This window comes from Staurois parvus, unplaced genomic scaffold (assembly GCF_062004578.1).
Source record: "Staurois parvus isolate SC_StPar_1 unplaced genomic scaffold, SC_StPar_1.0 ptg000030l, whole genome shotgun sequence".
Lineage (NCBI taxonomy): Eukaryota > Metazoa > Chordata > Amphibia > Anura > Ranidae > Staurois > Staurois parvus.
Genome location: NW_028317826.1, coordinates 2786924 through 2813889, shown reverse-complemented (window position 1 = coordinate 2813889; position 26966 = coordinate 2786924). Strand labels below are relative to the sequence as shown.

Sequence of the window (26966 nt, the reverse complement as noted above, 5' to 3'; positions counted from 1 at the left end):
CTTTAGCTATTGACTCTGCAGACAGTTGGCGACTTCTGCGCACTGTGAGCTTCAGCATGCGCTGACCCTGCTCTGTCATTTTACGTGGCCTACCACTTCGTGGCTGAGTTGCTGTTGTTCCTAGTTGCTTCCACTTTGTTATAATACCACTAACAGTTGACGGTGGAATATTTAGTAGCAAGGAAATTTCACGGATGGACTTATTGCACAGCAACCTATAACAGTACCACGCTTGAATTCCTGAGAGCGACCCATTCTTTCACAAATGTTTGTAGAAGCAGTCTGCATGCCTAAGTGCTTGATTTTATACACCTGTGGCCATGGAGGTGATTGGAGCATCTGAATTCAATGATTTGGAGGAGTGTTCCAATACTTTTGTAAATGTAGGGTATGTATGTGTGTGTGTGTGTGTGTGTATATATATATATAATTATTTTTTGTTTTAATATTATATTATATGACAGTAGTAGAAGTATTAGATGGTAAAGTGATTCCAAAGTCAAAATAGTTTTTATTTTACCTTAAGGGCTGGTTCACATCATGAATTACACAGGAACACACTGTCCGTTCCTGTGTGATTCACATGTGATCTGGGTGCAATGCGATTTCAGCCCATTCATTTTATAACATCATTGTTATAACAGCAGTACAAAGGTGATGGCTGCAATATACTACATTTTTGTGCTTGGGTTCAGTCGTGCCTTGAGCAATGTTTATTAATGTTCATTGCCATAGTTTGTCCAGTTCCCCTGTCAGACACTATAAAGCCTCTGGTTCACAGACTATATGAGTGATGGCTTGCTGTGTTCCAGGCAGCAGCAGACAGGTCACTCAGAACCCGAGGCATTGTTATTCCCTGATGGAAAGCTCCCAGAGCTGAGCGGCTGGTGGTAGCAGAGAATCACATTCTGATGAAAGCTGCTGCAGGATTGAATGACAGATAAAGCCTTCATATAAAAGAACATTAAAAAGTAGCTTTATTGCGCAACAATTGAACTTTTGTTCCTGGTACACATACAGTTACTGACCTATGGCAACGTGAACGGAGAGGATGACTTGATTCATTGTTAAAGCCAAGAGATGAAGGTTGTGGACTGATTTAACCCCATTCACAGTAAGAATACTCTGTTTCACAACACTGTAATTAATCCCACGAGGAACTCCTGTAAAGTAGAATGATTTCCTGTTAGATGGGCGGTTGCCCTAAAATCGTCAATGAAACACGGGAGATCGCAATCTCCAACCTCTCATTAGAGTTCTTAGAAATGAAGATTAAAGCCAGTTTTTAATCTATAGACTGTTCATTTGATGTTAACAACAGGCACCCTTTTATGCATTGTTGAGATCTCTGGGGATAAATAGTGCCGTACTTGTGATCCCTGTGCCTATTGCAGGACCATTAAGTGATACTAAACCCATCAATTTAAAGGAGAAGCTATTTTGACCATACTTCTTTGAATCACAAGAGTGTACTTAGTTCTGTACTCCTGTGACATCACAGAGCCAGTCCAGGCTCTGCAGGAATCCCAGCAATAATGTCAGGATCTGCCCAGATGCCTGATTGACAGCTGGCTCAGCCTCTCTGCATGCTGCTGAGAGCCTGAGCCAGTGGCTCCCACCTCCTCCATATCCCATCGCTCCAGTGAGCGCTGGAGGGGAAGAGCAGAGAACTGGTGACTGATAATCTCTGCTCTCTGCTCACTGAAGATCAGGAACTGAGTGATCAATGGCCTTTCATTGCTCAGTTCTTGGTGCAGAGCCAGCGGGGAACAGATACAGCATCGGATCAATGCTGCAACCATCTAGGTGAGTTTGCTTCTTTTTTTTTTAATCCTGCACTTCTCTTTTAACTGTTTCCCAAAACATTTACATTCAACGCATGCTCTGAATGATAACTATTACAACTGCTTGTGCTCTCAATTAAACTGTCAAGATATGAAACAGTTGGTATCATAAATGATCACTTGGGCAGCAACATAGCAACTGCAGATTAAACAGATACAACGTTGGCATCTTTCTTGGCTGTAAAAGATAGGTGGGTTCAATTATAATTTACAGAGGCTTTGTCAGGAATGGACTTGCCAATAATGGTGGGACTCACCTGCCTTGTGGGCTGCAGTACCAGGGCTGGCCAGCGGGTGCTCTCAGCAATCAGAGACTCACCCCTGCAATCAGCCAAACACCTGAAACTGATTGCAGAGGTTGTATTTAAGGAAAGGCCAGACTCACAGTCAGGGCCTTGGTGTGTGTTTTTCCATGGGCCCCTGTACCTTGTATCCTGTATTCCTGTTCCTGTCTGACTTGTTGCCGACCCTGCCTGATCCTGACCTCTGCTGACTTCTCCTGCTTGATCCCTGGCTTGTGACCCTGACCATTCTCTGCCTGACCCTCTGCACCGCGCTGCCCGTGAGTTACTGAACCCAGCTTGTGACCCCGACCACTCTCCCGCCTGTTCCTGGTACTCCGTTTACCCGTTTGCTACTGACCCGGCCTGCCTGACTACTCTTTGTATTGTATGTATTGTTATCGGTGGGTGGTTTGGTTTGGTTTGTTTGCACTGTGTATGTTTAGTTTTGCACTGCGTTTTGTATTGTTAGTCTTAATAAATTATATTGTTTATACCATATCTGAAGCCTGCGTTTCCCTGTGTCAGTCCACACACCTCTGGTCATACCTGGAGCCCTGACAGGCTTAATGTCAGAAACTGCCTTTGCTGTCCTTTCATGTACATGAAGCTCCAACATCTCCTTTCTTGATCTCCAACACTGAAGCTCAATGCTGTCTGTAGGCCTTCATCTCTATGTTAAGCAGAGATTTCCCAAGGCCTGTGTGCCCTACCTGTAATCACAGGGGCAATTTTGCGCACATGCTGTCCTCTACTAATTACAGAGATAAATGAAGGCCTGCAGACAGCCATTGTTGGCAGTCAAAGCCAGTGCAGAAGAGCAGACAAGAAAGTTTTGCAACCCTCTAGATCTGCCTGCTGTCTTGAAAGCTTTTCAATGTTACTGTTCTCGTTCCTGGGTGTGACAGGCCAGCGATCCCCCATTATTTCCAACTCAACAATGTGGCTAAGAGACCTGAAGTGTGTGATGCAGACATTGGGATTGATTTACTAAAACTGAAGCACTCAGAATCAGCTGTACATGGTAGCCCTATCAGCTTCAAAATGCAGCTTGTTCAATTACGCTTTGATAAAAAAAATGCCATTGACTGATTGGATCAGTTCCTCTGCCTACCTCAGTTTCAATCCCTTGGGCTGCAGCATTACAGTGACCCCTATCATCACGGTGTAATAAAACCAACCCAACCTCTAAAAACAGAAGTTTAATCATGTGTGAAGTGGCATCAGAATCCGTGCTTGTTCATACAAGCATAAGCTGCCAGCACTATATTCTGATACACAAAATACAAAGCATACATATAAAAGTGCAGCGCTAAAAATGTGAATACTATATAATAACTCAATTGATATAATAAAAAGAAAAGAAAAAAGCAAAAAGAACACCGTGAAATTAATAAATAAGTCCCAGTTTAAAAGGACACTGTGAAAAGTCCTTAAATACAATCATATGTCTTCAATCACTAGGATGATCATAAATGTCCAAGTGCAGCACGTATCACCCCACTCAGTGTAAAATATCCTTACATGCAGTCATATATCTTCAATTAATATGGTGATCAGATACACCCACGTGCAGCACGTGTCATCCCACTCAGTGCTCAAGGGAGGCTTACCAGATAAATTTGACCATCATGTTATAGAGTGGTCAAATAAGTCACAAATATGATCAAATGGCAACCGCTCCAACCTCCTCCACAGCCTCCAAACGTAGTTCAGACAGCATTCACCCACTCCATATGGAACATCGATGTCAAGCATGTAATGGGCATGTGCATAGAATAGAACATGTATTTCAGCCTCCTTGTGACATCCTCTGTTAGCTCTCAAACTTCTCCTTTCCCCTCATTTGTTGCATGTATGTGTGAGATGGGGAAACAGCTCTCATTGTTTGAACACTGTGTGGAAGTAAATTAATGTTTTGACTGACATTCTGCGGTTTAGCCACAAGATGTCACTGTTTTTCTAACACAGCCTCAGACTGCACAGATATTTGTATATTCATGAAGAGGTGGGGTTTTGCACTCAGAGTTGGAGTGAACAGGAAGAGGAGACTGCAGCCATGCTTTGGACAATGCTGAAAGAAGGGGCCGTGTGAGCTGAGAATCCGATGACATCCAGGTGTGCATGCATCCCTCGGTAACCAGACCTGCAGCTGAGTGAAGCTGATGAGTTTTCTGCCAGGAAGCTGATGTGATTGCTGCCAGGAAGCTGATGAGACCAAAGGAACTAAGCAACATATACGGCAAGATCGCATGCTTGTTGGAGAGACATTTGTTCTGTTCAGAGTCACCAGCGGATGCAAAGCAGACTCGGGTCGGTAAGATCGTGCACGCACCTCATTTCAGTGTTGGCGCCTTGAGACTGAGTCCAGGCCTGTAGTTAGTTAGTTAGGGTCTCTGTTTGTGTCAGGCCACAAGTGTTGTTACTGATTATTGGAAGGACTCCACAACTTAAAGTGACATTTCACATTGGAGAGCTGATAAAATCCCACAAACTCAAGCCAGACTGGTGTTTTGTTCAGAAGGAATACTCAGGCACGTGCTACATGACCAGTTATGGGAGAGGGAATACTGTAGATTTGTGTAAGATTGTAAGCTGTTGTGCTGCACCGCAGGCTAGCCCATACCATACACCCATACACTGATTCCTGCTCTTTTAGGATAGTAACAGGTAAGGTGCGGCAGCTTATTTGTGCCCCTCAGTAGGTAAATTACTTCACTTTCTACCTTCATCTATCAGAAGGCGCCGTGCTGTGCAGTACAAGGATCTCAGCCTTTGGGCTGGGTGGATGTAAATTTATTGTATGTTTCCAGCATTTGTGGTTGTGTTTATTTGCCACATCTAAGTAAAATTCTGTTGTGGCAAAAGCTGGTGTTGGGGTTGCCTTCCTCGTTTGTGACTTCACTGTATCCTGGGGAGCCCACCCCGCTACACGGCTTACATATCATCCTCCTTGTTATAAAAAATAGTGTAGCGCTTCTAAATACCAATGATTAAATAAACATACAATGATGTGCCAAAATAACTAGGTGCCTCAGTCACTTATGTGACTAGTGAAAGTGATAGAAATAAATAAACATATATCTCCGTGACAAATAAATATTGTGCTAAGGTCATCTAAGTGACCTATACCAGTGACATATACAAAAAAACAATGATCGAGACCCTTATATATGGGAATGCAAACAAACAGCGTGATAGTGCCACTTCAAAGCATATAAAAGAACATTCCAAACACTTTGATAGTCCAAAAATATATTGATAAGTGTTTCGTAAAAACATGCAACGTGCAATTAGTGCTTAATTCTTGAAAGTGTCAGCACACTTCTTTCACTCCAGCTGCAGTGCCTCCTCACCTCCTTTCTGCGACCCCAAAGGGCCAGAAAGCCTTCAGGATCACCTTGGATCCTTCACAGTACCGACTGATATCACTCCACCTTCAATATCTCTCCAGAAGCGCTACACTATTTTTTATAACAATTATACACTGGTTTGGCATCAGTTCAGAGTGTTAGCAGCTATTGATTAGGGTTTACTTCCTTTATTAGCGCAGGAGGATTTTGTTGTATTTAATCATCCTCCTTGTGACATCCTCTGTTAGCACCCGAACCTCTCCATTTTCCCCTCACTTTTGTTATTTGTGTTTCAGCTTCCTTGTGACATCCAGTGCCTGAGAACCATGGCTCTGTAGTATTCTTCCCCACAGAATGGGAGCTGTGTGACTCCAGTCTGGAGGATTCTTCCTCCTGTGTCCAGAAGAAGCCAATGTGGCTCAGGCACTGGATGTCTCAAGGAAGCTGAAACACAAATAAACAGAAGTAAGGGTAAAAAAAGAGGTTGGGGCACTACAAGAGGATGTCACATGGAGGCTGACACATGCAACAAATGGAAGTGAGAGGAAAGGAGAGGTTTGGGAGCTAACAGAGGATGTCAAAAGGAGGCTGAAATACACATTTTTTTTGTTCTGTGCACATGCCCATTACATGCTTTATTCATTTCACAGTGTTATTTTTGCTTTTTTCATTTCTTTTTATAATATCAATTAAGTTATTATATAGTAGAAGTTTAATCATATTTTATGGTGGGTGTTAAGTTAAGGAAATATCTTACTGAGCTCCAGATGCTGTAATTCGGACAATGTGTGCCCTACTGGGTGCTGTTTTTTTCCCCATAGCAATGATGTAGTTGTAGATGTCATCTAGCAGGTGACAAGTGATCTGACACACCTAAATGGGTAGGATGGGACATCCAAAACTCTTTAAGACAGCTTCTTCTGTTACACCCTTTTACCCCGGCAACAGTGTCACTTTAATATGGAAGTAGTGGTTAATCCCTGGACCTTGATGGAAAGCTTTCTGGTTGGCATTTAAAGATTTGGTTGACAAGAGCCCTATTTCAGTCCAAAAGTGGATCAGTGCACCAAATTTCCAAAACACCACAACCAGAGAGTGGGAATCTCGAGGTTGGCTTTGCTCCAAGAAGGTCTATGACCTTTCAGATGCCTTCAACTCCTTTCAGGTATATGTGCATGTGTTTGCGAAGGGATTTTGTAATATTTCTTACCTTCCATTAGAACGACTAAAACATCTCGTAGAATGGTGATGGTTGTGGCCAAGACAAAAATGGAAAATATAAAAGTACAGATAGGATCAGCTATCTTATACTGAGGCTAGAAAAAGGAAAAGACATTAAAAAAATTAGATTCCTGTTCCTATACTGTGCCTTTTGTTTCATTCTCAACATCCCCAACCCCTAAAAAGCTCCTTGCAACCTATATGAACCTAACCTTCATTCAACTTCTATAATCCCATTCACAGTATGTCTCCTGCAGGACAAGTGACTTAACAACTTATTTGCTCAGTAAAACGCTGACAAATGGAGTTCTTAGCTATAGCTAGGTAGACCCTATAGAACACCTTGTGCCCATTTGCAACCACAGACTCTGCTACCCTTGTTCCTGTTCCCCTGCTGATATTGACACCAGCTAACAAACACCTGAAGAATTCATGCTACAAACTAACTCACACAGATGGATACAATGGACAGACTTAGTTACATGAAGCACCATCCACTACAATAAAAAATCTCCTGCTAAATGGACCCCCCCTTGGTTAGATAGTGCGTGAAGAATTGGTTAAAGGGTTCAAGGTTCAAACGGATATTTCAGTTTCTGGCAAGTGCTGGAGAGTTGTTATATTTTAATATATGGAGAATGCAATAGCATTGGGATAAACAAAGGTAAGAAGGAGTATCAAAAACAAACAGGTAGACAGGATCGAGGATGGTCATTATTGCAAGGTAAGCTTATTGTTGTAGTATCCACTGTATTGTCTAAGAATTCAGGGATATGCTGTACTAAATATCACTTCCGGATGGTCTGACCTTTTATGTACTGGGGGAAAACTAAAATTGTAGTCTTCCATTGGTTTAAATTTGAAACAGATTGTACAGTTTGGAAAATGTGAATTAAACAGGGCACCATTTTAAGCACGTCTCATATCCTTGTCAAAATACACAATTGTCTTTACTCTATGAAGGACATGTGGTTGACTCTGATTTAATTTTCAGCCCTGAGATGATCTGACCTTGAAGTATATGAGGAATGCGCTGATTAGCACGCTGATGCTCTGGAACAGATCTCCAATGACATGGATGAAGGCTGCACGTATACTAGCATTAGTCTGAGGCTTGTAATCAGGTGCCATATGTTGATGCTGATCCCCGGCATGGCTGTGACCGTGTCCAGCATTGTGGAGGACCAGAGCCAAACTGTTCAGGTAAGGAAAGATAAGAAAAGTCACAATGTAATGAGATTGGGATCTTAATGGCAACTTTTTGAACATCTTTAGCCTTCAATACAAATTTTGCATGCACAGTAAAATTAAAGAAGAGATACAGCTTGACAATTTATATTAATCAATGTAGCACCACCCCTGAAGGAGCCGCTTGGTAACTTTGGGTTCTCTGTTCTGCACCTCGACTCCAAGGACAACTTCTGCCCCTCTGACATACCTGGTTGAATAACAATCACTGAAAAAATTAATAAAGATAGAAGTGTAAAATACATGTAGCCTGGCAGAGGGTAGCTGACAGTAAATAGACACACACCTGTTTAGCGGTAAATGCTCTTAATCTATTGATATGGGTTAGAACCAATGACAAATGGAACATAACTGAGCACACCACATATATATCATTACACAGTCTGCTAAACTATGCCAAATTAGCAAAAAGCAGGTTTATACCATTAACTAGGATCAAAAGGACAAGTTAGTAAATCAGCAATAACCAATATATCCAATAACCACCCAAAAGGTTTCACTTTAAGAACTGGTCCCCTGCTCCCTGTTATGGATTACCACCTTTGGGGAGTGGGGGGAGTGGGTACCCAAAACTGACAGGTACCCGCTCCCACTTTGCATAGGCGATCGGAAGCAGAAGTTGTTCCCCCCCGTAGTCTTCTAGGACATGTGACAGGTCCCAGAAGACTACAGGACCATTCCAAAAGCCGCAAGCTGTCACAGCCGGGTGCCCACACTGAAAATGCTGGCAGCGGAAACACAGGACAGCTTGTCAAACGGGCTGCAGGGAGGACATCACTGGACCGAGGGACAGGTGAGTGTCTGTTTTTTTGAAAGTCAGCAGCTACAGTTTTTGTAGCTGCTGACTTTTATTTTTTTTACAGTTTCACTGCAACTCCAGTTTAATAAACATTAAAAGTAGTATAAATGACAATAATACTTCACTAGGCTAGAGTGCACTCTAAGGAATTGGATAGAATATAGTGTCTCTTAAGAGGTACCTCTTTAACCAAGTACAAAGGTGCAAGGCCTCAGGGTAGCAATTGTTAGGGCCAGTCTGTAGTCCTGGCTCTTCAGCCGGCTAAACATTGGTGCCTCGTTAAGGTAGTCAACAAGACCTGCAGGCAGTATTAGATCTATGGAGTAACTGGAAGGTAATTCCTAATGGATCAGTCCCTAACAGTGGTAACAAGTAGCGACCACAAAGCTATCGTACCAGGCCAAGCGCACGGCCGCAGTAGTCTTTCCAATCTTGTTTCTATTCACTCTGGGTTGCCTGTGACCTAGGTAGCTTTGTGCTTTAGTACTCGGTCATGGTCTGTACCCTCTGGCTGTCCCTCACATGGCTATGGGCTCCCCTGACACAGGTTCATTCTCTCTTAGATGGCGTTTCCTTGACAGCATCCTGTCACACTCAGTTCCTGTCACACTCTGAGAGAATCCAAATTGCTCTGGCAGGATATCTAGTTCAATCCAGTTTTCTCCTGCTAAGCTAGCTGGAGGTTGTAGTTCCAGTCCCATTATATCTCAATGGTCAGCACTTCCAGGGGACTACATATCCAATGTTGCTCCTCTCCTCTATGATTGGTCCTTTGCTGTTGCTAGTAGGGAGGGGGGTCAAGAGAGTGGATGAATCTCCCTGTCACAGCTGCTCCGATCCTCACTCTTTTTCCTGGTGCTGTAGATGGAGGAGAGAGCAAGTGCCAGGAATACAAAGCGCCACTCTGCCTCTCTCCCTGCAGCAGTGGCAGTGGACTGAGTGGGAGGGGGAGACATCACCACCTGCACCCGCTGCACTACCACCGGTGGGGGGAGGAGTTTCAGAAGCACCTGCTACAATCAGGCAAACACTTGTGTATGAACTTGTACAATAGAACACAGAAAGCCAAAATAAACGTGTCATTAAAATAATCAATGTGTGTGGAGGATCCTTCTTGTACAGCCACCCACCCTGTCTTGTCTCAGAGGAGGATGGGTATAAGGGGCTAAAAACCGGGAGAGATAGGAAAACAGGGAGGTGGGGGAGGAGAGGAAAAGGTGAAAAAGAAAAGGGCTAGAGGGTAGGATAGAGGAGGGGGTTAGGAAAGGTCCTTACCCCCACCCTCCTCTTGGAAAAGTAGGCTCCAAGAGTGTCAAACCAGCATCATCCTCCTCTGACTGATCACCAACCACAACACGATGGTCCGACAGAAAGTAGGAGGCCAATTACTGTAGATAGAAGATTGATAGATAGATAGATAGATAGATAGATAGATAGATAGATAGATAGAAGATTGATAGATAGAAAATTACAATCTGGTTGTGAAATCTCCTTTATTTTTACCAACAGCTATGTAGTGCAAGGGCCTGCCTGTCTGAATGTAATAGATTTTCTCCTTTTTTCCAGTGCTCTGTGCTGGCAGAGCTGAGTAACAGGCACACCCTTCAGCACAATTGTGCTCAAACAAACTAGTAATGCAGAAGAAGGGAGGGGGTGTGTCTGACCAGGACTGTTACTGAGTTCTGATTGCTGGCAGCACTGTTCTAACTCTAGCACATGGACTGCACAGTCATATTTAGACACCCTGCACAACTGCCAACATGATAGAGTAGGTAGGACTGTTATCCTGAGGTTTTATAAAAAGTGACTGCATGCAGACTTCCACATTGTTTTACAGTTGAAAATGAATAATTATCATATGGTGTACAGTATGTATATACATAGGATGGTGTATACTATAGAATAGTAACAGAACTTACACAATATTTGCTCCAAGGGCACACGCTGATGTGATGAGCATCACTACCCCGTCTATGGTGTAATCACGATGTATAATTCTTTCACACGCCAAGTAAACCAGCACGCCTGTGACCACCCAGATGGTAATCATGGACATTAAGGCACCAACTATTTCTAAAACAAATAAATAAAAGTATTTGTAGAAAGCTGGTTATAGAATTCTTTTGTCAAGGCAGAAAATGTCCAAATAGGTGAGCACTGAATGATTACAGCCCTAGTGAGTTGGACTGCAGGGTGGTTTGGGGCTAATACAGCATAAGCATTTAAATTGTAATTCCAGCCAAAGAACATTCCAGTTTTAGATATATTAGTGAAAGGTTAGAACCTCTGTCAGGTTTTGTTGCTTTCTGTGTCCCACTCAGGAAGTGGTATTCACCCCGCAACACTGGACTGTGGACAGCTGGACTCTTGGTGCTGACGTAGGTTTGCCCTGGGACTTTATCTCAAACTAGTTATTTTTTATTTCAAGATTTTTTCACTGATTTATAGCAGCTGGGTATGTTTTTACCTACAATAATTCTGCAGTAGGTATTTAGGGATTAGACACCCCAAATGCAGATCACAAACTGAGTGCTTTTGCCTTCACCCGATTGCATGGAACCGCAGTCCCGTGTGATTTGGTGCACTGTGTTTTTGAAAAGTAGTGCATTCACTACTTTTTGTGCGATCCAGAGTGTTTTCAGCCCATTAGACAAATTGGGATGAAAATCACACCGCACGGTCGCACAGGAGTCTCAAAGCAACACTGACCGCCCTAAATGATTTCTAGTATGATCATTGGCTAGAGAACCATATTTATGTGTCATATGCATTCAAGATGCCCTGTGGTATGGAATTGATTACTATATACTGACATTTGTGACTACTAATAATTCTGGATGGCAACTCAATGTTATTTGTAGGCAATTTTAATTGATTGAGAGGGGGGTTAGGCTGTTTATAGGCTTTGATTATTTGTAAGTTTTTATAAAGTGTAAACTTTTTTAGTTTTGGTTAGAGTAGTGAAGTGTAGTTAAATCCCTGGGCAGTATATATTTTGCTGTGTGCATTTCATTGAAAAGATTTCCCTTCACATTGTGTTTGATTACTAAAGGTAAATATTCTGTGCACTGCAAGGGCAGTTGCTTTATATCCGAGGGGAAGCTCTTCTGATTTGATTTTTTCTTGCATGTTCCCCTCAGACCTAGAGCAGCTGCACTTTCAGGGCACTTGCAGTGCACTTCCAAATGCACTTGGAGTTCACTTGCAGTGCACAGCCTATTTGCCTTTAGTAAATCAACCCCATTGAGTCCTTGGAATGCAACAGAACCTATGAGGAGATCTTTGCAATCTACAAAATGAAAGGATACAGAAAAGTTACAATATAATTAAATGCAAGCGGGGTTGGAGGGCCCTGCTCATGGGAGATCACAGTTACTAACATTTGTATTACTTGCCCCTCCTTTTTAGATTGTAAAGCATAAGCTGGTGGAGTAAGTAAAAGTATTTTTAGGTGGTGTCGGGATAGACATCTTGAAGAGATGAGTTTTTACATTTATTTTTTATTTTCTTTCACTTTCAGTCCCAGTACAAGCCCACATTTGGACAAAGACAGCAGTAAAAGCATGATAGGGGTTCTAATCCTTACAAAAGTTGATAATAAGCAGTCTTTTTTGAGCACTGGATTGTATGTAGATTAATTAAAGCTGTGATTTATTAGACTTCTGTATACATCAAGCTTCATTCAGCAAAGCAGAAAGCTGAAGTAGCTGACTATGTGAAAAGGAGACTACAGCTCCACCTGCTGGCTATATAGAAGATTATAAAATTGTGGCATGCAATATATTATACTTACCTGATTATAAAAAGAGAAACAAAATATGTACAAACCTATTATAGATTTTCTTTAAGTTGAGTTTTTGTGAAATACACTGCCATTTTGCTACAAGATCCCTGCAGATGCCATGTCAAATAGGATTAAAAGTGAAGTGTGGGTTTATAAAAATAACAAACAGTCGTACTCACCTAGATGGCTGCAGCATGGATCCCAGCTGCAGCTATCCCTCTACACCGAGAAATGAGCTATCAAAGACCGCTGATCACTCAGGTCTCGTTGGCTGATGAGACCCTCCAGCATTCACTGGACCCCCAGGCTGTGTGGAGGGGAGAACTGCTTTTAGTGAGCTAAGAGGCTGAGCCAACTGCCACCCCAGCATCTGGATGGATCCCAACAATAAAGTCGGGATCCTTGCAGAGGCTCAACTGGCCAGCCAACAACTGACTTTTGCCCATTGTCAGCTCAATAGGGGTCACAAGAGTGCAGAATTAAATGTACTGTTGTGACCCACAGGAGTAGCAGGGCCAAAAGAGCATCATATCCTTTAAGCATAAGGTCACGAGACAATATTGTGCAATGTTATCTCCCATAGAGAACAAATAGCTTGGATTTGAGAATACCTGAAATACCTGCTTATATGGCTGAAAAACTGTTCCCAGAGCACCAAATTGATTGCCCCAAGACAATTTTAAGCAGTGGGGTAGCTTTGTGCACTAAAGCTGAACATAAATGATAAGCTTTTGTCTCCCTTTGTACATTTAAAATCTTTTTGACTGGAGCATAATGTACCTTTACCCAGGCTTGATCACTAAACCAGTCTGAAAAAAAAAATTGGCTATAGGTTTAAGTTTGCCCCATTGTGTTTAGAGTTTACTATCTCTTTCCTGAATCATTTGTAATGGTTAACATAATTCAATCAACATTCATATATATTGGGGTGCATGGAGGCTGTAAACCACAGGTAGGCAACTTTACAGAGGTGGAGATCTACCTGAACAACATGGGAGAAGTCAAAGATCACCGGGCTCAGTGTCACCTACTGACACCTGAAACCTCTAATTGCCGTAGTACCGTGTCACAATCGCGTACATTGCACGACAATCAAGGGTTTAAATAAAGTGGTGAGGCCTCCTTATCACCTGTCAAACATACTCATACGCAGCAGTGCCTGGTACACTTGTGAATGAGCCCTTAGTTGCATCCCTCTTAGGACTTATTGACATGTAAAGTTGAGGTGTGGTAAAACCCTGTGGTTGAGTCATGGTTTTACTGCCCCCAATCCCTACCCCCTTTATCTGCTGAGGTAGCAGCCAAAGGTGTACACTGCCGCAGCAGCAATTACATCCCTGTTGCTTTTGGTGGGTGCTACCACCTGTCAATTGAGACCCATTCAAGTAAATGGGGCCACTCTGCAAGTGCCCCATAGCTGAATGCTTCTGTGGGGTCCAAGGGGTTAAAGAAGGTGGTGAGAAAGCAACACACCGCTGCCTGTTTTACTCCTTGTTTGCTGTACTGCACAAGGCTTGCAGAACGGCCTCATTCACTTGAATGGATCATGCTTGGCACATGCTACACCCACAAACCATGACACAGCATAGGAGCCAGCACTACAGAAGAGACATTGACTTATGCAGCTCTTGCTCCCTACTACAGCTCCAACTTTACAAGCAATTCCTCTGCATTGCACTCTGTTTGATGCTCTGCAATGGCAGGTCACCATCCTGACTGTGATCTACCAGTCACCTGGCCGAGATCTAATGATAGATCAGAATCTACTGGTTGCTGGCCCCCATTGTACACAATTAAAGTGGAACTAAACCCTCCTATCCTTTACAACCAAGGAAGCTGCCATCTTAGCCTCTGTTTGATCTGGTGCTGCACGTGTGATCAGTTATGACACCAGCCATTTAATGGCTGGCAGTTCACCTGAGAGCACAAGCAACTGTGACAGTTATCATTCAGAGCATGCCTTGAATGTATCTGTTTTGAAGACACAGTAAAATTGATGAGTTTTAGTTCCACTTTATTAAGTGATTCCAACTAATAGATTATTTTATATTTTCCCAAGCACAATCGAACATTTATTTGCAACCTCCAGAAGATTGTTGCTTTTTGGTCACACTTGTACTTCTTGCTGCTGGCAGAAACTTTCTCATGATATGATTGCTATGCAGGGGAGATATGATATATCATGAGTTCTTGCCAGTGACAGGATCACAAATGTGACTTGGGACTCTCTTTGGAAAAAGTAAAGAGCATTTCAATGACCATACGCTCCATCCATGCCTCTGCGGATTCAGGGAGAAAGACTGTGGTAACCCCAATGGAGCTCATCTCCAGCAGAAGGAAGATCTGTCAGCAGCTTCAGGTCTTAGAAAGACGTTTACCCTATCCATGGCCATGCGTACCCGCTCTGTACCAGCCATAAGTGAGTCTTTTTGTTGCTGGCTTCGAAGACAACCACAGAGAACAGATGCTGATCAGGAAACTGGACAGATCCACAAACAGATGAGCTGCATCCGCCACCACTGCCAGGCTTCCTGCTATATAGCCACCTGGAAACAAAAAGACAGAATCACAGGTTGTTCAACCTGATTTAGATCCATTGACAGCTATGCAGTTTCAAAGCATACCTGATTGGATTTAAATGAAATGGGGTTTTTATGTAATATAGTAGACATTTTCCAAGCCCAATATAATTTTTCTCATATGTTGTGCCAAAAGCACCATGCCATCTTTGCTTCCTTATATATTGTTTCAGCTTTTCATATACTTGGTAATAGTAAGGAGACAAATGAAGCAGCACTCAAAGAATATGTAAACCCAACATTTCCTATTCCTGATATGAGCCTGCTGTACCATGTGCTTGTATGAAAAAGTATCCAGTCCTCTTTGTATTGCTTCATTTGTGTGAAAACTTAAAATGCTACAATTTTGGCCATATTCAATATATATATATATATATATATTGAATATGGCCAAAATTGTAGCATTTTAAGTATACATCAATATATTTGGAAAGAATATTTTAAAAATATATTTCAAATATATTTTTCTTCCATGTGGGTAAGATGACAAAGTAATGCATACAATGTTTTTTGGGGGACAATCTAGGCATTCTTTTGGCAACATTTTGTAAAAGTAGTTTTATTGAAAATAAAAATACACTTATTCTATGTTATCCCCAGTTTAAAATGATACTAACTTTTTGTTTTTGGTACAAAAAGTTTATGACAAAGTTATTTTTTTCAGTTTTGCACATTTTTGACACTATATGCAAAATAATAACAAATGTACACAATAACAACAAAATAAATAAATATTAATGACAAAGAAAAAAATGGAAAATAATATAGGGAGGAAGGAGTTAATTGGGTTTGATTAGGATTAACTAAGGGATAACAAGGGGGAATGAAAATAATACTATATAGGAATTTTCATTAAAAAAGGAAAAAACTTTTTTTTTAATGTTAAGATCTCAGTAAAGTGGTATTAACCCCCCAAAAAAAAATGTTAATATATTGCAGTTTACCAACCCACTTTTGGGATAAAAATGTTACATAAATGAATAAAAGCTGACTATTGTAAACACCACTGTCAGTGGTAAATGGTTCGCTTCAACTCTCTTAACTGCACTTTTGCTGGCCAACTTGGTCTGTTAAAAAGTTGACAAATAACAAACTTACTGGCTGGATCACCAGATGAAAATAGCAGGGGAAAAAACTAAAAAAGAAAACTAATACAGTCACCACATCTAACATTGTCAAGCTACAATTTAATATATTTTGGTTTTAGCCCTGGTTCACACTGATGCGGTACGGAATTCGCAGCATTTTCAGTGTGAATTCTGCACCGCATCAGAATCGCACCCCAAGTGTGTATGTTAAGTTAACAACAGCCTGAAAGCGGTCCGCAAAATGTGGTGCAATGTGCAGAATCGGATCGCATAGGTGTGAATACCCATGCGATCCGATTCTAGTGCGGACCCAAAAAAGGATCCTGCACCTTTTCAGTGCGGGTGTGGTGCGATTAGAGCCACACAAAATGTATGGCTCCAATCACACCGCAAACAAACCGTATGTGATTTGCACAGGAATGCGGTGCGGTTCCTGTGTGAATCACATGCGATATACGGCACTGCATATATGTGAACCCAGGCTCATGGTTTAATCCTGCTATAATTGATGATTAAGCAGATCAGATGAAAAAGTGTGTACTTTGAAACAATACCTTGTTGCATTGTATTTACTAAATGACATTTGCAGACTATACACAGGAGTGGCTGCATTTTGACAGCTGCTCCTGCTGTGTAATACAGAGCAATTCCTGGCTGTCATTTTGAAAGCCGGTAATTGCTGGCAAGAGGGGATCAGAGTGTAAGAGATGAACCCTAAAAACCTTGCTTTAGTTTTTTGGATGTGTCTGTTATGTTCAAAATTTTCAAGTGGTTAAGAACAGAAATGCAACAAAAAAGCAATGCCACCTGTACAATGATTAAAATGAACACCTTAGCAGCTAACACAATCAGATTCACTCATAGCAACTAATAAATATCGAAAAAGGTGTGCAGAGCTCTAAAATGAAAACTACCTATCAGAAACAATTATTTTGTTACAAAAAAAACCCAATTAACATCAATAATGACTCGTAAGTAAAGGAATAATGCAAATAACCATCAAAATCAACAAGTGTCTCTAATACAATAAAAGTCCCATCGTGCATAAAATTCAGTACCAGGTCCTTCAGTGACCCTGTTCAAGTGGAACAGTACTCCTTCTAAATAAACAGTGCTTGGGAATCAGCCTCTGTCTTCCATCACAAACCACTATGTGCTCAACTAAAAATGTGTGCTCACCTATAGAGGTCTATAAAAGTTTGATGTAATGAAACTCCCAGTGGCTATCAGGAACCCCTGATCTTCCTCCTATTGACAGGTTTCAGTGATTTACACCCAAAGGACTACTGGATGCTCCCTTTTTTTTAATAAACCGCTGTGCAAACCAGGGGTGGACTGACCATTTGAGCACTGGGGCACTGCCCGAGGGCCTGGGGCAGTAGGGGGCCCCATGAAATGCCCCTGGCACCTTTTCTATAGGCTTTTTGGGTGTGCTTTGAGTGTGGGCGAGGACACAGGGGCCCCATGATCCCCTATTGCCCATGGGCCCCATGAGTTGTCAGTCCGCCCCTGGTGCAAACTATTGGCTCTGTATAAATTCTGTATAATAATATAATATTATCTTGCGTCCTCCTCTCCTCCTCAGTGAAAGACAAAATAAGAAGGCTTCTAGTGCTTTGTTTCCATTATATACAAAAAATATGTACCATTGCACTATTTACATTAAAAAAACAGTAGATCCGGCATTGGACATGATCAGGAATATGGCGGCCAGTCAAGATTTATCACCTATCACAACACACCAAACATGCAGCGGTATTGCCATTCCTTCTGCATTGCGTGATGATGTCATTCAGCATGACTTCACCTTACGCGTTACACCCAAAAAGGTGGGGCTTCATCAGAGCTTGGAGGTCATTTGGCATCATCTCACTTTTTCTACTGCTCCCATTTTCCTGGCAACCGTATACCATTTTTCAGACCAATACTATTTCTACTCTAAATTGCTGTGCATGCCCTAAAAGCCACATCCTCCTATTCTGCAGATGATCCTGTACTATTTTCCACATCTGAACAACTAATAAAACAATTGTTTCCATAAAAGTCTCCCTAATATAAAATAATATATTTATATGATTAAACTTTTTGTATCTCCTTCAAGGTGAAATCTGTATTATGGTATATCCTTTAGTAAAAAGTAAAAAATATATATTTTTTATGTTCTGTCTTTTTTCGTTTATATAATAAAAATATAAAAGACCCAGTGAAAAAACAACTGGTGAAAATAAGTGTATTTACAGAAAATGTTAGTGTTGTTTTCGAAGTCAGACATTTTTTTCTGCAACCAGTAAACTCCCCAGCATATTATCCCATATGTCCATGCACACATAGGCTTTTATCAGCGTTTTTGGCAGGGGCATTTTCAGGCTGGAAAAAAAAACACAGAACTACAGCATTTGATGAGGAGTTTTTCAACTGTACAAATGTTCTAATGCTGTAAATCTCTGAAAAACATGGCTATCCAGTGTTTAAGCGTTTTGAGACTTAAGCTTTTTTAAAGCAATATTTTTGGACACTGCCATTTTTCTACAGTAAATTCCTACATTTCCCAGTGTGCTTTCCCCCCTCTTGCTTTCATTGTCTGACCTGTGCTATTTGCAAATTAACATTTCCCAAAGTCCTTTTCTGCCTCATTGTCTCAGCTGACTGAACTGTGTTGTGCAAACAGGAAATTCCTTTTATGGACATTTCCCAATGTCCTTTGCTGCCTCATTGTCTCAGCTGGCTGAACTGTGTTGTGCAAACAGGAAATTCCTTTTATGGACATTTCCCAATGTCCTTTGCTGCCTCATTGTCTCAGTTGGCTGAACTGTTCCATCAATGTCCTTTGCTTTCCAATGTCCTTTGCTGCCTCATTGTCTCAGCTGGCTGAACTGTTCCTTCAGTGTCCTTTGCTTCCCAGTGTGCTTTGCTGCTCTTGCCTTCATTGCCTGACCAGTGCTGTGTGCAAACAGGAACATTTCCCAATGTCCTTTGCTGCCTCATTGTCTCAGTTAGCAAAACTGTGTGCAAACAGGAAATTCCTTTTACGGACATATGGAGGATACACAATGGGATATCAAAGGATGGGTCCAGAATGGTCGTTGATGGCAGCTGTCTCTGTCTCCTCACCATCCTTAATAGAATCAGTAGCATAGCCTCATCTATTTTCTGCATTAAAGGATCCATAATGGACAAACCAAGAAAAAGAAAGATAGCTCCTGAGCAACACAGCGCTCTCTCTGCTTTGAAAACGGTGACTAAACAACTACAGAATGACTATTCAGAGGTGCATTGTGGTAAAGTGGGAGTTCAAAATGGCAAAAAAGGTATTTCCTTGCTAAAAACAAAAGCTAACGTGGCAAACCACTAAAAAAAGCTAATGAAAAAAAGCATGAGGCCTTAAGGTAAGAATGCATTTTGTACTTACCAGCAATCTCTGCCGCAATAAATGCCAAGCAAATTGCTGCTGCAATGTACAGCTTCTTCCTGGCTATTTTATGTTCCTTCTGCCTGGCATCGTAGGCTTTTGAATTATTGTTGTGACAATGGTATGTGATGACTGATGAGCGACATTCCTCATCCTGGTTTTTTTCTTTAGTAAACATCCCCTGGTCTACACTGTATAAAAAAAGAGGAGATTTTAGCAGATAAAAAGGAAACACACCTATAGAACTATGATCAAACGTTGTAGAAGCGGGAGCCTTCAATCCTGATAGTTATGGGGACTGATATTAAAAGTAAGGTTTTATGTAAGAGTAAACTTAGGGTTAGTGTCCGGATTAATTCCTGGGGGTTTAAAGTTACAGTGCAACAGAATAACTTGGGGAATCTCAGGAAATGTGTTGGAATCGCCACATTGCAAGAAAGATTAGTGCTGTGTGTCCCCAGCCAGCTAGATTTTGGGTGAATCTCCCTCTAGTGGTGGCTGGTGTTATTGCAGGCTGTAAAAATTATTTCACAGCCTTGTTTTACCTTCCCAAAGTAGGCACTCCTTTCACTCCTCCTCCCTTAAAGATCTTGATATGGGTAGGAGCTTGCCTAGATCCTATGTCATTTCCCCCCAAAAAATTACAATATTGCGGCTCACCAGTCCTTAGATGTGGTGGCTGCATATATTTTATTCTTTCTGGGTTTTCTTTCCTTTATTTTTTTCCTGCAGATTCTGCTATTAGCACATTCATTGTCCTAGAGTGACAATGGTCACTAATTCTACTGAAAATATGGAAAAGCAGCATTGTCACCTTAGGACAGGAAGTATTTTGGGACAACAGAACACATCCCCCACTCATAATCTTTATAACATGGCTGAGTGTTCTGTGGTGCCCAGAGTACCTTGTATGGGGCTTAAAAACAGTTAGAGATGCTGCAGAGTTGAGAGGAAGTTAAAGGTTCACCTTTTAAACATGTTACACCTGTATGACACCCTATCACAGCGGGTAGGGGTTCCTCTCCCCCGCTTAGTTGCGTCTTTCATTTACAGGGATCTGTGAATAGACAAACTACAAGTCTCACCTGCCACTGCGCAGATGGACTTGTAGTTTCACTGTTCTGTGAGTGTCCTGATCAGTGCATTCATAGTCCATTCACACTTCTTCCAGCTTTCAAACTGAAAGCCAGAACAGAGGTGCAGGCAGAAAGCTGAAGAGTGAGTGTGCAGAAGCCCGAAATTGCACCCACAATCCACTGTAGTGGTCATACCAGGATTATGGCTGCAGCTACAGTCATGATCCTGGTATTGTTCTTTTCTGTAGGTGATTCTCTACGAGGTAAAAGTGATCTGAGAGCCTATAGAGCGCCTCGATCACTTTTACAAGCAGGGGAAGGGGTCCCCCCCCATCACCACTGCTGCCGTCTTTACCAGACTCAGGTCGCATTCCCTGTGTCCCTATGTACAATAAGTTCCTGCCCCTTTTCAATGACGTCAAAAACTAGAAGCGACAAGGATTTTGTCACTTTCTTTTTTGTTTTGTTTGTTTACAAGCTATCACCGACCTAATTCTGATCAGATGCTTTGGATGAGCTGGAAAAGTTGATAAGGGGGATCAAGGAAGCTTCAGTAATAAATGATGACATCACAGATTTATAAACAGACCATTTATCTGAGTATAGAGTACTAAGAGGAGGGAGGAGTTCCTTTGTGCTACCCTAAGTGCCGCCATATTGGAAATTCATTATCACTTGAAAAGATTGCCAGCCTTTTTGGGGATAGGCAATTATGGAAAGTGGAGGAGAGGAAGCATACCGGCATTGATAGACCCTTTATCCCACCAAGAGATATATATTGAGCCATTTTTGCCAGCCATGAGAGTGGGAGGCAACACTTGCTGGTGAGTGTACACCTCATAGGGGGAACACCATTTTATTTTCTCACTTGGTGGTTACTTTGAGAGGTTTGAAGAATCGTTTGGCGGATAAGGATCATTCTTTGGACTTTTCTTGGGACTATATACTTATCTTTCTTTATTTTTCATTCTTTTTAATTTTTCTTACATATCTTTTCACGTATATATTTATGCACTACTGGACCACTTTTGAGTGCTCATTTATGTGTTAAGTTTAAAAAAATAAGCTTTAAATATAAGTAGTAACAAAATAAATAGAAAATTTACCCCCCCGGCCCCCGTTCTCTTGCATATGTAAACAGCAATCACACCACACATGTGAGGTATTGCTGCAAAAGCAACAATTATAGAACCAGACTGCCTGTGTAACTGTAAACTGGTAATCTGTAAAGGCTTTTAAAGCATCGCCTATGGATAATTTAATGTACCATAGTTTGTGGCCATTCCACAGGCATGCGCAATTTTTTCTCAGTAAAAGTGAAGTTACTTTTCCTCGTACAATATTTTTTTATTGAAATGCAAATGAGAAAACACAGCCACAATATTCCCACGCAGGGGATATAAACAATATAAATATCATGGAATAGCATGAATAACATAGGATGTACAAAAGAATATGAACTGTCAAACAACAAACAAACCCCAGAGTGGGCTGGGGGTCAACACTGGATGCCTGAGTCCTTAGACCCAGGGGCTAGAAAAGGTTTTGGGGTGTGGACTTGCTGGTCCACCTTGAAAATGGGTTGAACAAAACTGAAAGCAAAAAACACTAAAATAAAAAGGGGGGGGGAGAGGGAAGAGGAGAAGAATAAGGGGAAAAATAAGCAAGGGAAGAAACAAGGCAGAAGAAGGGAGTTCCCCCAAACTAGAGGGCAAAATAGATTAACTGAGAATACACAAACAAAAGGAGTTACTTTTTAAGATATACAAGGATTTTACTGACAAAAAAAGCTTTTCTAATTAGGACTAGTAAATAAACTCTCTGTAATTAAAATGAGAATTCTGTTAATACACTTTGCCACAGACACTCTATAAAGCTCCTCTTTATTGTCGCTGTATTGTGTGATTGTAGCATCCATTGCAATGACCCTCCTAATAAGTATCCAAAACACTCTACTAAGGTAGGATTAAGAGTATCACTTTGACAAAGGGTGTGCAGAACAATAGCGCTTTTCTCCTTTGATGCTGGAACACCTGGGCCGCTTTCCAAAGGGGAATTTCTGATTTACAGTACCATGAATAAATCACAATCAGGAAACAATGCAGAAGCAATCAGCTTTCATAATTAACATCCCGATAGTTCTCCGCAGTGTTGCAGGCTCACTCATTAAGAAATACAGATATGTAAAAAAGAGTGATGCATACTATTATGCTTTGGAAAATGAGAAGACAAACATATTTCCTTTCAATTAGGACGGCAAAAAAGACTGTAATGACGGCGTTAATTTATTACACCTGGTTGCCGGGCAGTCCTGCTTTCATGCCTTTGAGCTCTGGTACTTCAATTTAAAGCCAAGCTTAATGAGGACATTAATAAGATTGCACAGCTTGGCTTCAGCTCTTTTACAGTCTGATCAATTAAAAGCCTACAAATAGTAAATATAATATGACAGGGTCATCATTTTCACCTTCATACGTCACTTCTGTATTATTAACTAGGTAACCTGGGGAAGTACCAAGAGCTTGGAATGGCCACAATTATATATGAACCATACCTAGGTCTTACTGATTAAATGGGCTATGTGAATAGTTACTTCCAAGCTAGTTAGTTTCCAACCAAATAATACTGAATACAAGGAAATACATTAAAACGTTAAAATCTAAACCAAAAGCCAAAACTTTTTTTTCATTTTGGACAGAGAAAAGAGGCACTAGGAAGTTTTAGACTTGCAAGTGTGGCCAGAAAAAGGAAATTTTCAAACAACCTCAATAGCTCTGGTGAGGTGGCTCCCAGACAGCAAGTATTCCCTTGATGGGCACCCAAGAGTAGCCCAAACCAAAGAAATACAGAAAGGAGCATCAGACCAAAACCAGATAAAAGACCATTTTAATTGTTGATAAAAAAAAGTATAACAACAGTCAATGCTGTTTCTCTAAAGCAGGTCATACATGGGTCGAATTCCGAACAATTTTTCGAAGGAAAATCGAAAAAACATAATTCATTCTGTAATCCGATGGTGCCTCCAATGATTTTGAAAATCTGTAGTTTTTCACGAATTTTTCAGCATCCTTGATAAACGTCATGGCTTACGGGTCTGCTGCTGTCCTTCACTTTCTTGCCTCTTAACTAGAGGCAATGAGGAGAGGAAGGATATAGGTCACACTCCTTAAAAATTTCTGAATGAAGGTCCCAAGGAAGCACATATGAGAAACACGTTGACCTCTTTTGGAATATTGGAATTGAAAGAACATCATGTTTATGTGGAACAATATTTATATATATGAGTGATGACCATATATTTTTTTTAATGGATATTTGTTCTTTCTTTTAAATGGTTGTAATAAACAAACTTTTTTCTTAGAACAATTGGTATGTTCCTGAGCACCAGTAAAGTCCATCATTAAATATATTTAGTTTTTTCCCTTCATGGAGAATCAATTTGACAGGAGTTGCTGAGCAGCAAATCCTGTGTTTATCCCTGATGAAAGGGAAGTGGCCCCTGAAACACATTAGCTGCTTTCATATAACTTTTTTTTTACCAACAATTAAAGTGATCTTGAACTTTTTTATCTGATTTTGGTCTGGTGCTCCTTTCTGCATTTCTAATTTTTTTTGTGATCTGTGTCACATTGGGGAGATTTCCCTCACTTCCTGTCCCTGTGACAGGACTTTGCCTGTGTGTGTGTATCTGGTTTAGTTTGTCTCCTTACTGGAGAAATTTACCATTACTTCTTGTCCTAACAGGAAATGAGGGAAACCTCCCAGCAGGAGCACAGTCAATAAAAACTGACAGACATTCTAACTCTTTCCTGATCTGTCCAAAAACAAAAAATTTAGCTGGAGTTGTGCTTTATAAGGAGATTATTTATTTCCGGTACTTATATAGCGCTGTCAATTTACGCAATGCTTTACATATATATTGTACATTCACATCAGTCCCTAACCCTCAAGGGGCATATAATCTAAGGTCCCTAACTTACATTCATACACATACTAGGGACAATTTAGACAGGATCCAATTAACCTACCAGCATGTCTTTGGAGTGTGGGAGGAAACTGGAGTACCCAGAGGAAACCCATGCAGGCACAGGGAGAACATGCAAACTCCAGGCAGGAGGTGCCGTGGCTGGGATTTAAACCAATGACCCCAGTACTGCCAAGCGGAAGTGCTAACAATTTAGCTACTGTGCTGCCCCAGATATGATAGTTATATAAACTTTTACAAATGAACAAATATTTCAGGGTACATTTCTGATACTCTATTTAGAATGTATTTTAGAGATTTCTAAAAGGAAGGATAAACACTGCCTGCATGCTGGGAAACACCCTGTGTGTAGCTGGGTCAATGAGCTTCTAATTTACTATTTGTAACTCTGTATGGAGCTATCATAATGGGAGCAGGTAGAGAGAGGATGGAGAGTAATTTCTAACTTATTTAGTTGGTTGTGCTACTGAGCTTTGTAAACAGTCTTTTTCAACACTATAACTAGCAAGTAAAATGTGAAAAGAAGCCTACAGCTCTACCTACTAAGTTTGTTGTATATCAAGGGGAAAAAGAAGAGGAGTGTACTCCCCTTTCTGCAATATGTGTAGTCCGGTCTTTCTTGTGTCTTTCACAACAGCAGCTGTAATCTACAGATGTCTGATGCTCTGCCCTCCAGAAGATTAACCCCCCCCCCCGACCAAGCCATTTTTGCAATACGGCACTGCGTTACTTTAACCGATAATTGCGCAGTCATGCAACATTGTACATAAATTCAATTTATGTCCTTTTTCCCCCACAAATAGAGCTTTCTTTTAGTGGTATTTGACCACCTCTGCATTTTTTTTTTTGCGCCATAACCAAAAAAATAACAATTTGGGAAAAAATATATATTTTTGACTTTTTGCTATTAAAAATGTCCAATAAAAAAATGTAAAAAACCTAAATTCGTCATAAATTTAGGTCAAAATGTATTCTGCTACATGTCTTTACTAAAGAAAATCCCAATACATATAAATTAATCAGTTTATGTGAAAATTATAACGTTTACAAACGGCGGTATATATACTGGAATTTTTGTTTTAATTTTTTTTATACAAGTAATGGCGGCGATCAGCGACTTATAGCGGGACTGTGGGACTGCGCTGTGCATTCTGACACTGGGTGGGAACTGAGTAACTGCCACTGACATCCCCAGGGACACTAATACAGTGATCAGTGCTAATATAAAAAGCAATGACACTGTACTAATGACACTGGGCAGGAAGGGGTTAACTTTTGGACCATCAAAGGGTTACGTGTGTGTGGTTTACTATGAGTGCTGTGTGCTGTTTTACTTGGGAGACATGCTGTTTTGTATTTCTCTGCTGTGCACTTGTATGGGCACTTACGTGTGCAACTGCTGGGGGGCACTGAAGGGCAGCACTGATGGGTGGCACTGCTGGGCACTAATGGGTGGCACTGACGGGCACTGGTGGGTGGCACTGATGGACACTGGTGATCAGGACCCTGATAACCAGTGCCCTGATTATCAGTGCAGATTCGCTCTGTGACATTTGCCGGTTATCGGCAGTACTTTCCTCATGCTGTGACAGGGTGAGGAAAGTGCTGCAGATAACCGGCAACTGTATTTACTTTGTTATCTGCTGTGTCATTTTACCTAGTCATGTGATCAGTTATGTCCATAGGACACAGCAATCACTGACAGTGCCGGGTGCGTGCTGCTGGGGGCACGTTCTGGGAGGATGTCATATGACACCCTTCCAGAACTGGACAACTCCACTATAGCGTGGTAGTAAAGTGGTTAAAACATTCCAGTTCATAGGGTCTATGACATGACCTGAGCCAAGGTAATTAAACTCATTAACGAAATACAGAAGGCTCTTAAAGAGGAACTTTAATCACCTCAGCTCCAGCAATGTACCATTCCCGAGCTTCTCGGTGACATTTTTGGACTCTTGGCTTGTGGGTCTCGAAAGCCGACGTCACTCAAGCAGGGGAGTGCAGTCAGATTCAGCATTGCCGAATTTGTACAGTGAGCTGCACATGTGGGGCTCTCACTGTACAAGGGTGGACAGACAGGTAAGTAACTTCAATGCAGAAGAAAACAAAGCATTACTCTTTTTCATTAAAATTCCTGCCTGTTTGCCCTTTTATAATTGTGGCCTAAAGTTCCATTTTAAGTCGAGAGCCTTCTTACAGCATCATAAATCTCCATTACCAGAGGCTTTATGGCATCTTGTAAATATTTTAGCTGTTTGTTTTTTACAGCCAGGGCCAAAATATATTCATAATTTATAAA

The 26966-nt window shown here is 41.2% G+C and overlaps 1 protein-coding gene across 1 annotated transcript in view; it reads right to left on the bottom strand.

Moving 5' to 3' along the window:
- The window catches only part of SLC30A8 (solute carrier family 30 member 8), a 54255-nt gene that overhangs the window by 11565 nt on the left and 15724 nt on the right, over positions 1 to 26966 (bottom strand). The window contains exons 2-7 of the mRNA XM_089659076.1: positions 19607 to 19797; positions 14930 to 15076; positions 10666 to 10819; positions 7711 to 7894; positions 6689 to 6794; positions 1029 to 1163 (exon numbers count right to left, since the gene is read on the bottom strand). Coding sequence (XP_089515202.1) covers positions 1029 to 1163; positions 6689 to 6794; positions 7711 to 7894; positions 10666 to 10819; positions 14930 to 15076; positions 19607 to 19797 — 917 coding nt within the window. The remainder of the gene's footprint in view (positions 1 to 1028; positions 1164 to 6688; positions 6795 to 7710; positions 7895 to 10665; positions 10820 to 14929; positions 15077 to 19606; positions 19798 to 26966) is intronic.